Source organism: Palaemon carinicauda, chromosome 37 (assembly GCF_036898095.1).
Source record: "Palaemon carinicauda isolate YSFRI2023 chromosome 37, ASM3689809v2, whole genome shotgun sequence".
In the NCBI taxonomy this organism is placed as follows: domain Eukaryota; kingdom Metazoa; phylum Arthropoda; class Malacostraca; order Decapoda; family Palaemonidae; genus Palaemon; species Palaemon carinicauda.
The window spans coordinates 48,278,283-48,292,269 of NC_090761.1; the positions used below are offsets into that span (position 1 = coordinate 48,278,283).

Here is a 13,987-nt window from a genome sequence, read left to right on the forward strand (position 1 = left end):
CACTCCGTTGCCGTTTCCTCATCAGTTTCGGATGAGGAACCCTCTGATGAGGACGTTGCTGAACAAGACGATCAGCCCCCAGCCCTGCTATCCATCCAGAAGATGCTGAAGAAGGAACGCTGCCTGTCAGGCTGTGGATGAGTCTGGTAGGGACACTGTCATCCGTGGATCAATTTGTGTCACTAGGAAGACTACACCTCCGTCCTCTTCTATACCATCTAGCTTTTCACTGGATAAAGGACAAGACGCTAGAAGCGGTCTCGATCCCGGTTTCCGGAAAGATAAAGTCTGGTCTGACTTGGTGAAAGGACTTTATCAACCTTAGAAAGGGTCTTCCCCTGACTGTTCAGACTCCCAACCACGTTCTCTTCTCGGACGCATCGGACGTAGGCTGGGGTGCGACATTAGGCGGTAGGGAATGCTCGGGATTATGGAACTCGAGTCAAAGGACAATGCATTTCAACTGCAAGAAGCTACTGGCAGTACGTCTGACCTGGGAAAGCTTCAGGTCTCTCCTTCAAGGCAAAGTGGTGGAGGTGAACTCGGACAACACCCGGCTTTGACGTACATCTCCAAGCAAGGAGGGACCTACTCTCTGACATGGTACGAGATCGCAAGGGACCTCCTCAACTGGTCAACAGGTCTAGACTTTTCACTAGTAACGAGGTTCATCCAAGGCAACTTGAATGTCATAGCAGATTGTCTCAGTAGGAAGGGACAAATAATTCCAACAGATTGGACCCTCCACAAGGATGTATGCAAGAGACTTTGGGCCACCTGGGGCCAGCCAACCATAGATCTCTTCGCAACCTCGATGACCAAGAGGCTCCCAATAGTTTGCTCACCTATCCCGGACCCAGCAGTAGTTCATATAGATGCCTTTCTACTAGATTGGTCACATCTAGATCTATATGCATTCCCTCCGTTCAAGATTGTCAACAAGGTACTGCAGAAGTTCGCCTCTCACGAAGGGACAAGGTTGACGCTAGTTGCTTCCCTCTGGCCCGCGAGAGAATAACTCACCGAGGTACTTCGATGGCTAGCAGACGTTCCCAGAACACTTCCCCCAAGGGTGGACCTTCTACGTCAGCCACGCGTAAAGAAGGTACACCAAGACCTCCACGCTCTTCGTCTGACTGCCTTCAGACTATCGAAAGATTCTCGAGAGCTAGAGGCTTTTCGAAGGAGGCAACCAGAGCGTTTGCTAGAGCAAGGAGAACATCCACCCTTAGAATCTACCAATCGAAGTGGGAAATCTTCCGAAACTGGTGCAAGTCAGTATCCGTATCCTCAACCAGTACCTCTGTAACTCAAATAGCTGACTTTCTCTTATATCCGAGGAAAGAACGATCTCTTTCAGCTCCCACTATCAAGGGTTACAGAAGCATGTTGGCATCAGTCTTCCGTCACAGAGGCTTAGATCTTTCCAACAATAAAGATCTACAAGACCTCCTTAAGTCTTTTGAGACCACGAAGGAGCGTCGTTTGGTTACACCTGGTTGGAATTTAGACGTGGTACTAAGATTCCTTATGTCGGACAGGTTCGAACCGCTTCAATCAGCCTCCCTGAAAGATCTCACCTTTAAGACTCTTTTCCTGATATGCATAACCACAGCTAAAAGAGTCAGTGAGATTCATGCCTTCAGCAAGAACATCGGATTCTCATCCGAAACGGCTACATGTTCTACGACTTGGTTTTCTAGCCAAACACGAGCTGCCTTCTCGGCCTTGACCAGTATCGTTCGATATTTCAAACTTATCGTATGGTTGGAAATGAACTAGAAAGAGTATTATGCCCTGTAAGAGCACTTAAGTTCTATTTAAAAACCTTTACGAGGCCCGTCTGAAGCTTTATGGTGTTCAGTTAAGAATCCATCTTTGCCTATGTCAGAGAATTCTTTATCCTATTTTATCAGACTGTTAATACGAGAAGCTCATTCCCATCTGAATGAGGAAGACCAAGCTTTGCTGAAGGTAAGGACACACGAAGTTAGAACTGTCGCAACTTCCGTGGCCTTTAAACAAAATAGATCTCTGCAAAGTATATTCGACGCAACCTATTGGAAAAGCAAATCAGTGTTCGCGTCTTTTATCTTAAGAATGTCCAGTCTCTTTACGAGAACTGCTACACTCTGGGACCATTCGTAGCAACGAGTGCAGTAGTGGTGAGGGCTCCACCACTACAATTCCCTAATTCCATAACCTTTTTAATCTTTCTCTTGAAATGTTTTATTATTGTTTTTGGGTTGTCCGGAAGGCTAAGAAGCCTTTCGCATCCTACTTGATTTGGCGGGTGGTCAAAGTCATTTCTTGAGAAGCGCCTAGATTAGAGGTTTTGATGAGGACCTTTAGTATGGGTTGCAACCCTTCATACTTCAGCTCCTAGGAGTCGCTCAGCATCCTATGAGGATCGCGAGGCTCAGTAAGGAAGACGTACTTAAAAAGGCAGAGTAATTGTTCAAGTCGACTTCCTTACCAGGTACTTATTTATTTTATGTTTGTTATTTTGAATAACTGCTAAAATGAAATACGGAATACTTAGCTCATAATAATGTCAACATGTAATGCTGGTCTCTACCCACCCCCCTGGGTGTGAATCAGCTATATGATCATCGGGTAAGTTTAATATTGAAAAATGTTATTTTCATTAGTAAAATAAATTTTTGAATATACTTACCCGATGATCATAAATTAAAGGACCCACCCATCCTCCCCAATAGAGACCCAGTGGACAGAGGAGAAAATTGGTTCTGTGTTGACATCGAGTACTTGAGTACCTACTTGACAGATGGCGCTGTTGATGTACACCCCCACCTGTATAGCGATCGCTGGCGTATTCCGCCCGTAGGTTTTTCTGTCGGGCAGCAGAGCTGACAGCTATATGATCATCGGGTAAGTATATTCAAAAATTTATTTTACTAATGAAAATAACATTTTTGACTAGGTAACTTATCAAGATAATTTTAGTAGGGCATTCCCACCTTTGTCTTCATTTGTGAAAACCCTCATCTGCGTAACTTATGTTGCTGCTGACAATGTATATCCACCATCACTTATGACATGTGTTATGAAGGGTCGTATAACCAGTTCAGGTGCTATTAAAAGAGAACATACAGGCCATGATCAAGTGAACAGTATTCTTGTGGATAAGTGTTTCTTTGACTTTGTGGTCACATTGAAGGGGTACTAATCTAGTAATGTGCCTCTGCCTCCTAACTCTTCTGTCTACTTAACTCTACCCTCTTCTTTACCTACCAGGCCTCAGTTTGCCTTCTTAGCCTGCCATGAGTAGTTCAGCCTTATGCAGTGCTTTTTTAGCCTACTGTAACTAAGTCTCTTCCTTACCTCCAGAGGCTCCATGAGCCGGCACTTCCTCTTCCAGTGAACGACCCTGTTTTAATTTTTTTAACCATTTTTCAAACATATCCCACTTCTAGTTCCCAGTTAACAGGGGTCAGCTCCTTTGAACTCCACAATAGTTGTAGTGCAGTCACAGCTATGCAAGGGGTTTCTGAAAGATTGGTGAGAAGTGCAATCCTGACTGGAAATTATGGATTAGGGTCTTACACCAGTTTAAAAATCTTAGTTCTGCTTCCTTTCTATAGGGTACATTCCTTGCTGTGAAAGTTGAATGTTATATCCGTAGTCAGACCCAAATGACCTCAAAGAACACAATCCCCTTCTTGCTTTGTTAGTGGTGCAGACATCTTAAACCGAGAGGGTAGAGGTACCTACTTGGATCAGAGCTCTCAAAGTCAAGGGTATAGACCACATCTTAGCGTTCAAAAGAAACCTTCCAGTTAGCCAGGAACTGAAGACTAAGATTTGGAAATGTCAAACCACCTTCACAACCTTTTACCTACGGGAGTATACCCACAAGTCCCTTGATGTGTTTGTGTTTGGTCCTTGGGTGGCTGCTGAAATAGTTGTGTGGCCAACCCAGTTCCCACACAGGACAGACAGCATCTTGTCTATGGTAACATATAGATGTAAGTATTGAAGCCAGGCTCTTCCTCATGATAGAGATCGAAGCAGTTACATGTTGGATCTGACTCGATGCTGGTAAGTTGCACTTCTGAACTCCATTTTTTAATTCTAAAGAAGTATTTACCTCATCCTCATAACGAGGGGAGAATGCTTTAGTTTATACCAACGCATTGATTATAATACACTTATATTATTCTGAGCTTATTTCTCCTTTTTGGGGGAAGATTTCTTCAAATGATCATGTACATTTCAGTGTGTGCTGGCCAGTCCGTATCAGTCTTATTATCTCTATGAAAGACAGATATAAGGTTGCTGGAGTTGCCACGTTTGCTCCCATGTGGGATCAGGTGGTGTGACACTTCCAGGGAAGAAAAAGATCTATCCAGTTTGGTTCTAGTGGAGTAATTCCAGCCCACCAAGCATAATCTTCTTATTGAAGGACAATGATTTTTATTTCACGTAGGAACAAATAAGACAGGTTTAAAGTAATTTGTATTTTTCTTAGCTATACAAACCTTCCTTAACCACCCCTATATGGCCTAGGCTGAAAGGTCAAAGTGAGGCTAGTCTGGCTTGTGGGGGTGGGGCCGTTTTCATAAACTAATTAATCACGGGTAATGAGAGTTGACTGTAGTTGAAACAATTGTTTATTTTTCAATATTAATCTTACCCGATGATCATGTAGCTGTCAACTCCGTTGCCCGACAGAAATCTACGGTCGGGATACGCCAGCGATCGCTATCCAGGTGGGGGTGTACTCAACAGCGCCATCTGTGGTCAGGTACTCAAGTACTTCTTGTCAACAAGAACTCAATTTTTTCCTCTGTCGTGCCGCCGGCAAGACCTACTTGGATACGCTGTTGATTTTGGAGTCTTTTGTTCACGATTTGGTGATGTATTTGCTCTAAAGTTTAGCCTTCGCTGTTCAGGAAGCTTTGTCCTTAGCTTAGCAAGCTTTTGGAATTAATTTGATTTATTGGTTAACGAACTTTGCTTAATTTTGGAATTCCCCCTTGACTACTTCTAAATTCAAGATGTCTGACCATTCCCAAGTTCCTAAATACAGGCAGTGTAGTGTTAGGACTTGTACTAGGCGTCTTCCGAAGGCCTCTATAGATCCTCACACCGTATGTTCCAATTGTAGGGGTAAATCCTGTCAATTGGAAGATCGATGTGGGGAATGTGCTGGGCTTTCGGAATTCGATTTTAACGAATTCCTTAGATATGCACGTAGGTTAGAGAAGGAGAGAGATAGGAGGAGTTCTTCTCGCTCTGTGGATTTTTCCTCTCCCCATGCCCCTCAACCTTTTCCTTCCCCTGTGGTGGTGACTCCCGAACCTGCTACGAGTGCTCAGCCTGCAATGGCTGATATGTTGCGTGCCATTCAGGCTCTCGGTGAGAAGGTGGAGTCGTTGGTTAGTGACCGCAATCAGCTCTTGGCAGATGTCAGAGAGCTGAAAGCGAAGAGTGCAGTGGGAAGTGTTAGTGCTAGTGATGTGCATAGTGTCAGTGTCAGTGTTGCGCATGAGGGTACATCTGTGCGTGCCAGTCGTCCTCCCAGTCCGGGACCTCTTGCAAGCTCCCAAGCCCAGGGGAGAAGCAATGTCGAAGGACCAAAGGGTTCGGCAGGCCTTGATCGGCGCACGGATGTATCCTCAGTGGTTGCGGACGTATCTGTTAAGGATCGTCCCATCCACATACAGACGAATGAGCCCTTACATTCCTCGTCTGTGGAAGAGGTTTCCAGGAGGAAACGGTGGACCAAGGTCTCACGACCGCTCAAACGTAAGGTCCCTTCCGAGCTAGTCCAACGGCCCAGGTGTAGCCACTGGGTCAGTTCGGACTCGCCACAGTCATCTGATGACTGCACACCTCCCAAGAGAGGTAGAGTGGTCCCTCAACAGGCTACTGCTCCGTCTGTTGTTGCTCCAACCACAGTAGACCCTAAGTGGTCCATGCTGCAGACTATGCAGTCTCAGCTTGCGGCTTTCATGCAGGAGTATCATGCCGAGAAGGTTAACACCTCTCCTGTTAACCTACAACCCGCAGAGGTTGTGCGTTCAGCAGATACTGCGGCTGCCTGCTCCCACACCCCACCTGTGAGAGCTCCTCCACCGATGCGCAGTCCTCCCTGCCAGACGCATGTTCTTGCTGCTCCATCTGCTAACATGCGTGAGCTGCCGCATCAGGAGTTGCCGGGTTCCAGCACTATGCGGCATTCTCCTCAGCCCATGCAGCATGCTCTGCAGACCTTACAGCATGCTCCGCATACCATGCAGCATGAGCCGCATACCTTACAGCATGCTCTGCATACCATACCGCATGCTCCTCAGCCCACTGCAGCCCCTCCCACACACCAGCCCTCTGCTTTTGTTGTTGCCAGCTCGCAGACTGTCCAGCAGAGGCATGATGTTGGACCCGCAGGTACGCATGCACTCGTTCTGCAGGATTCAGCCGTTCAGCTTGCTGCTCTGCCTTTGCCACTCACAACTCAACTTTCGGATGATGATGTATCGGATGATGAAGCTGCTCATCTGGATGAACCTCACTCTGATGTTGAAGGACACAAGTCTTCGCCACCCTCCTTAGACTTTCGCAAAGTCCTTGCCTTGTTCAGGGACTTGTATCCTGAGCATTTTGTGTCTGCAACCCCTCGTTCTCCTCCCTCCGAGTTTGCTCTGGGCATGCAGTCTGCTGCGCCTGCCTTCACCAAGCTTGTTCTCGCCAGATCATCTAGGAGAGCTTTGAGGGTTATGGGGGACTGGTTGCATTCCAAGAAGCAACTGGGAAGGACCTCTTTTGTGTTTCCTCCTCCCAAGCTTGCTTCTAAGTCGAGCGTCTGGTATGCCACGGGAGAGGAACCTGGCTTGGGGGTTCCTGCCTCTGCCCAGGCCGACTTCTCAAGTCTGGTTGATTCTCCCCGCAGGTTGGCTATGAGACGTTCGAAGATCTGCTGGTCCTTTTCCGATCTTGATCATCTGTTGAAGGGAGTCTTTCGTGCCTTCGAGATATTCAACTTCCTCGATTGGTGTTTGGGAGCCTTAAGCAGGAAGACTTCCCCTTCAGATAAGGACTCGGCCATGCTGATCATGTCTAGCATGGACAAGGCAATTCGGGATGGGTCTGGTGAACTTGCGGCTTCATATGTATCAGGAGTCCTCAAGAAGAGAGAACATCTTTGCTCCTTCTTATCTGCTGGTATCACTCCTTGCCAGAAGTCAGAGTTGTTGTTTGCTCCTCTCTCCAAGTGTCTGTTTCCGGAGGAGTTGATTAAGGGGATGGCTGCCTCACTTATCCAGAAGGATACTCATGATCTGATGGCTTCTTCTGCACGTAAGGCTAAAACCTTACCTTCCGTGCCTAGACCCTTCCGCCCGGCAGCAGTTGATACACCTGCTTCTAGGTTCATCCCGCCCTTTCGTGGCAGAACCTCCAGCAGAGGAGGTACCCGTGCAGACAGTCACCGTGGCAAGTCCAAGAAGGGTTCCAAGTCCGCAAAAGGCAAGTTTTGACTGCCTTCCTCTCCAGACAGCAGTAGGAGCCAGACTCAAGACCTTCTGGCAAGCTTGGGAGAGCAGAGGTGCAGACGCTCAGTCTGTGAAGTGGCTAAGGGAGGGATACAGAATTCCGTTCTGCCGCAATCCCCCTCTAGCTACATCTCCCATCAACCTCTCTCCCAACTACAAGGAGAAGGACAAGAGGCTAGCGTTGCAACAAGAGGTGTCGCTCTTGCTACAAAAGGAAGCGGTGGTCATAGTCCGGGATCATCAATCCCCGGGCTTTTACAACCGTCTCTTCCTGGTAGCCAAGAAGACAGGAGGTTGGAGACCGGTGCTGGACGTCAGTGCTCTCAATGCTTTTGTCACCAAGCAGACGTTCACGATGGAGACGACGAAGTCGGTCCTAGCAGCGGTCAGGAAGGAGGACTGGATGGTCTCGTTAGACCTGAAAGACGCATACTTTCACGTCCCCATCCATCCAGACTCCCAACCTTTCCTAAGATTCGTCTTTGGAAAGGTTGTGTACCAGTTCCAAGCCCTGTGCTTTGGCCTAAGCACGGCACCTCTTGTGTTTACCAGACTGATGAGGAATATTGCGAAATTCCTTCACTTGGCAGACATCAGAGCCTCCCTCTATTTAGACGACTGGCTTTTAAGAGCTCCCACAAGTCGTCGCTGTCTGGAGAATCTCAGATGGACTATGGATCTGACCAAGGAACTGGGCCTCCTGGTCAATTTAGAGAAGTCCCAGCTCGTCCCATCCCAGACCATTGTCTACCTGGGTATGGAGATTCAGAGTCGAGCTTTTTGGGCTTTTCCGTCGGCCCCAAGGATCAACCAAGCCCTAGAATGCATCCAGAGCATGCTGAGAAGGAACCGATGCTCAGTCAGGCAGTGGATGAGTCTAACAGGGACACTTTCATCGCTGGCCCTGTTCATCGAGTTAGGGAGACTCCACCTCCGCCCCCTTCAGTATCATCTAGCTGCTCACTGGATAAAGGACATGACGCTAGAGACGGTCTCAGTTCCTGTTTCCGAAGAGATGAGGTCTACTCTAACGTGGTGGAAGAACAGCATTCTTCTCAAGGAAGGTCTACCTTTGGCTGTTCAGACCCCCGACCACCGTCTCTTCTCGGACGCATCAGACACGGGCTGGGGTGCGACATTGGACGGACAGGAATGCTCGGGGACATGGAATCAGGAGCAAAGGACACTTCACATCAATTGCAAGGAGTTGTTGGCGGTTCATCGGGCCTTGATAAACTTCAAGTCCCTCCAGCTAAACAAGGTGGTGGAGGTGAACTCCAACAACACCACAGCCTTGGCTTACATCTCCAAGCAGGGAGGGACTCATTCGAGGAAGTTGTTCGAGATCGCAAGGGACCTCCTCAGTTGGTCAAAAGATCGAAAGCTCACGCTGGTAACGAGGTTCATTCAGGGCGATATGAATGTCATGGCAGATCGCCTCAGCCGGAAGGGTCAGGTCATCCCCACAGAGTGGACCCTTCACAAGAATGTTTGCAGCAGACTTTGGGCCCTGTGGGGTCAGCCAACCATAGATCTGTTCGCTACCTCGATGACCAAGAGGCTCCCGTTGTATTGTTCTCCGATTCCAGACCCAGCAGCAGTTCACGTGGATGCCTTTCTGCTGGATTGGTCCCATCTCGACCTGTATGCATTCCCGCCGTTCAAGATTGTCAACAGGGTACTTCAGAAGTTCGCCTCTCACAAAGGGACACGGCTGACGTTGGTTGCTCCCCTCTGGCCCGCGAGAGAATGGTTCACAGAGGTACTGCAATGGCTGGTCGACGTTCCCAGGACTCTTCCTCTAAGAGTGGACCTTCTGCGTCAACCTCACGTAAAGAAGGTACACCCAAACCTCCACGCTCTTCGTCTGACTGCCTTCAGACTATCGAAAGACTCTCAAGAGCTAGAGGCTTTTCGAAGGAGGCAGCCAGAGCAAGGAGGACATCCACTCTCAGAGTCTATCAGTCTAAATGGGAAGTCTTCCGAAGCTGGTGCAAGGCCAATGCAGTTTCCTCAACCAGTACCACTGTAACCCAGATTGCTGACTTCCTGTTACATCTAAGGAACGTAAGATCCCTATCAGCTCCTACGATCAAGGGTTACAGAAGTATGTTGGCAGCGGTTTTCCGCCACAGAGGCTTGGATCTTTCCACCAACAAAGATCTTCAGGACCTCCTTAGGTCTTTTGAGACCTCAAAGGAACGTCAGTTGTCCGCTCCAGGCTGGAATCTAGACGTGGTCCTAAGGTTCCTTATGTCATCAAGATTTGAACCTCTCCAATCAGCCTCTTTTAAGGACCTCACATTAAAAACTCTTTTCCTCGTGTGCTTAGCAACAGCTAAAAGAGTTAGTGAGATCCACGCCTTCAGCAGGAACATAGGTTTCACATCTGAAACGGCTACATGTTCCTTGCAGCTCGGTTTTTTGGCTAAAAATGAGCTTCCTTCACGTCCTTGGCCTAAGTCGTTCGAGATCCCAAGCCTGTCCAACTTGGTGGGGAACGAACTGGAGAGAGTACTTTGCCCAGTTAGAGCTCTTAGGTACTATCTAAGAAGGTCAAAACCTTTACGAGGACAATCAGAAGCCTTATGGTGTGCTATCAAGAAGCCTTCTCTACCAATGTCTAAGAACGCAGTTTCTTACTACATCAGGCTTCTGATTAGAGAAGCACATTCTCATCTGAAGGAAGAAGACCTTGCTTTGCTGAAGGTAAGGACACATGAAGTGAGAGCTGTGGCTACTTCAGTGGCCTTCAAACAGAACCGTTCTCTGCAGAGTGTTATGGATGCAACCTATTGGAGAAGCAAGTCAGTGTTCGCATCATTCTATCTCAAAGATGTCCAGTCTCTTTACGAGAACTGCTACACCCTGGGACCATTCGTAGCAGCGAGTGCAGTAGTAGGTGAGGGCTCAGCCACTACATTCCCATAATCCCATAACCTTTTTAACCTTTCTCTTGAATACTTTTTATTGTTGTTTTTGGGTTGTACGGTCGGCTAAGAAGCCTTCCGCATCCTGGTTGATTTGGCGGGTGGTCAATTCTTTCTTGAAAAGCTCCTAGGTTAGAGGTTGTGATGAGGTCCTTTAGTATGGGTTGCAGCCCTTTATACTTCAGCACCTAAGAGTCGTTCAGCATCCTAAGAGGACCGCTACGCTCAGTAAGGAAGACGTACTTAATAAAGGCAGAGTAATGGTTCAAGTCGACTTCCTTACCAGGTACTTATTTATTTTATGTTTGTTATTTTGAATAACTAATAAAATGAAATACGGGATACTTAGCTTCTTTGTTAACATGTATGCTGGTCTCCACCCACCACCCTGGGTGTGAATCAGCTACATGATCATCGGGTAAGATTAATATTGAAAAATGTTATTTTCATTAGTAAAATAAATTTTTGAATATACTTACCCGATGATCATGAATTAAAGAACCCGCCCTTCCTCCCCATAGAGAACCAGTGGACCGAGGAGAAAATTGAGTTCTTGTTGACAAGAAGTACTTGAGTACCTGACCACAGATGGCGCTGTTGAGTACACCCCCACCTGGATAGCGATCGCTGGCGTATCCCGACCGTAGATTTCTGTCGGGCAACGGAGTTGACAGCTACGTGATCATCGGGTAAGTATATTCAAAAATTTATTTTACTAATGAAAATAACATATTTATGAATTTTTTTTTTTACGAGAGCACTGTATTCTAAATTTCATTTCAGGAAGTGGAGCCAATGTACAGGGAGTGTGATCACCTTCATATAGTTGCTCTCACTGCTGCCCTTGGTGTTGGAGTTAGAGTCATGTACCTAGATAGAGGAGACGGCGCAACTGTTGCAACACATGATTTCCCTGAAGACAAAGAGCCTATCATTCACCTTTTATATAGACCTGGACATTATGATGTATTGTATAAGGCATAATACTTTTGTTAATTAGATTCTTTTCTCTTTTTATATAAATAGGGTATACATTATAGTATCTCACTCACTTGGCTTTTGAGTATCACCGTTACTTTATCTTGAAAATCCTCTGTTATTTAGTAGAATCTGCAAAAGAATTTTCTTTTAAAATTTTATTGAATCTTAACTCTCTAAAAAGAAACTTGCTTTTAGGTCTTCTACATTTGCATAGATCCTCAAATGTGAGTACTGTATTTCGATGAAACAAGGTTTATGAGAAATTTTAAAGCTACTTAACAAAAATCTGACAATGATGGGAGCATAAGAATAAAAATGAGGGCAAATGTGTCGTTTTATGAAGCTGAAATTGCATGCATTTTTATTAGCATTTTTTTTATGAGGGTTTGAATAACAGAAAGAATCTTAGCCATTTACAAGGCTGTTTAAAATACTGTTTTTCTCTTTGGAATATGGGATGTTCTGTATTTTTTTATGATATTTGAGGCAATTTCAGTTATTCTATATTAAGAATATTTGCATGGCTACCGTATTTATTATTTTTTTTTAAAGAAGTGTGCTGATGAGCTCCAATAACGAGTGAGGAAAGTTTAAATGATCGAGAATTAAAACCTGTGAAGGAATGATGTAAGTGGTTGACCGTTGAGTTAACTATGTCCACTCAACATCTGGGGCAATAAGAAATCTAGTGTGAGTTACAAGGATGAGAAAGTGGAGTTGAAATGCAATATTAGGTGTTGTCTAGAGCACTGCCCATAATAGTTCATACAATACCATTTGACAGATTTGAATTCATATATTATAAGGAAACATTTTTATTCAACTTCATCAAATCCAGCAATTTGTAAAATGTGTCTCGGATATGAGGGCAGGAGCCGATAAGAAGGCAGTGGAGTCATTTTAAAATCAAGAGCTGTTCAGGAGAGAAGTTTGTGGTTTCATCTTGAGAGCACATTGAGCCTCCTAGTAGACTTATCCAGGCTACTGATGTGAGCCTCTTATGATATATTTTTTTTTTCACGTTCTACCTAATTGTGTGATGGGTTTCAATTTTCCATTTTCAAAATTAATTGAAATCAAACGGTAGAGATAAAATTGATCTTGAAGTGCAAACAAAACCAGGTTTCATTAGTACCATTCAGAAGTATGCAATAGATATAGAATTATGGCATGGCAATGTTGGTGAGAGAAGCATCTGTATAAGAATAGGCAAGCAATAAAGGGTTTGAAGGATTTTATTGATTAAAAGAAGGGAAATACAGTCAATAAAGGTTTTGGAGGAACTTATTTATTAAAAGAGCAGAAATAAAGAGATAACAGATCTTGTAAGGGTACTACTAGAGATAGGGTAGGTTTAAGATAGAAGGGTCATGTACAAGAACAAACCAGATGTTAAGTGAGAAAAGTTACCAGATGATTTTATCCTACTATTTTATATTTTTGTTGGTGAAGAGAGGCTGTTGTGCCTTGCAAACTATTTAGGAAGACAAAAACAGTTTTTTTTTTTTTCCCAAATACTTCAGCTTTGATAGAAGTGAGAACAATAGGGAAAGAGTAGGTCTCATTAAAGGTAGTCATCATCTTTGAAAACAGGGAGTACAAGTTTGTGCTTCAAACTAATGAATAATTAACCAAGTTTATAACAAGGAAGGAAAGGTGACTAATAGGGCAAGTTCATAGCACTTATTACAGGACATAATGTAATTTTTATAAAATATAAATTATAAACATAATTTATTGAGTTTTATCAGTGACTAGGTCCTTATGCATGTACACTTCTGGTCATGACAAACTAATGAGCAACAGCTTAATAAAAGGGTTGCAAAGCAGGGCTTTAGTCTGTTAGTTATGTTCCTAGTTTTCTCATTATGTAGAGAGTATTTGGTCATTTAGGATAGGGGTGAAAGAAAAGCTTTTGGAATTGCTTTTTTCTAATAAATTCTATTAAACATATACAATAGCATGTTTAAATTTGTGCCGTTATCCAATAGGATCAATATTAAATTTAAATATTTAGGCAATTCTTCTGGCAGCCAAGTAGTGGAAAATTATCTTTGCACAAAATTTTATTACTTTCTAGAAACTTATTCCTGTAAGTCAGTAAGGGCGTTCCTTCTTGCATTTCTTTCCTGGCTTACAGAAACTGGTGTCTTAATTTTACTCCTTCTCAAAGCCAACATACACACGTAGATATAGCTGAGTTTTCATAATTGAAATTGTCACCTTTACTTTTCAGACCTATGAATTGTCTTCGCACTGCAGTTAGTTGCGTATTAATGTCTTCTTCACATACTTTTCTTTCACGTTACCTCATTCACTTATTGCATTACAGTATTAAGATTGTCACTAATCTTATCTCGTTAATTGTATCTTACTTTTACGTTCCTTCTATTGTTATTATAATAGGTCTGTTAATTAGCTACGATTAATGTTAATATAAGATTTTTGCAGTTCTGTATATTAGCTTTAGATGGATATAGTATTCATACCAGTATTTATACATATAGACAGGAGTATTTTTAACTTGTAGTTTTTATTTTGGTCAAGGTAGAAATATTAAGT

General features: G+C 44.4%; 1 protein-coding gene across 1 annotated transcript in view; it reads left to right on the plus strand.

Moving 5' to 3' along the window:
* The window catches only part of LOC137629640 (ubiquitin thioesterase otubain-like), a 95,054-nt gene extending 83,559 nt beyond the window's left edge, over nt 1-11,495 (plus strand). The window contains exon 7 of the mRNA XM_068361158.1: nt 11,228-11,495. Coding sequence (XP_068217259.1) covers nt 11,228-11,428 — 201 coding nt within the window. The 3' untranslated portion in view covers nt 11,429-11,495. The remainder of the gene's footprint in view (nt 1-11,227) is intronic.
* Nucleotides 11,496-13,987: the final 2,492 nt, after the last annotated feature.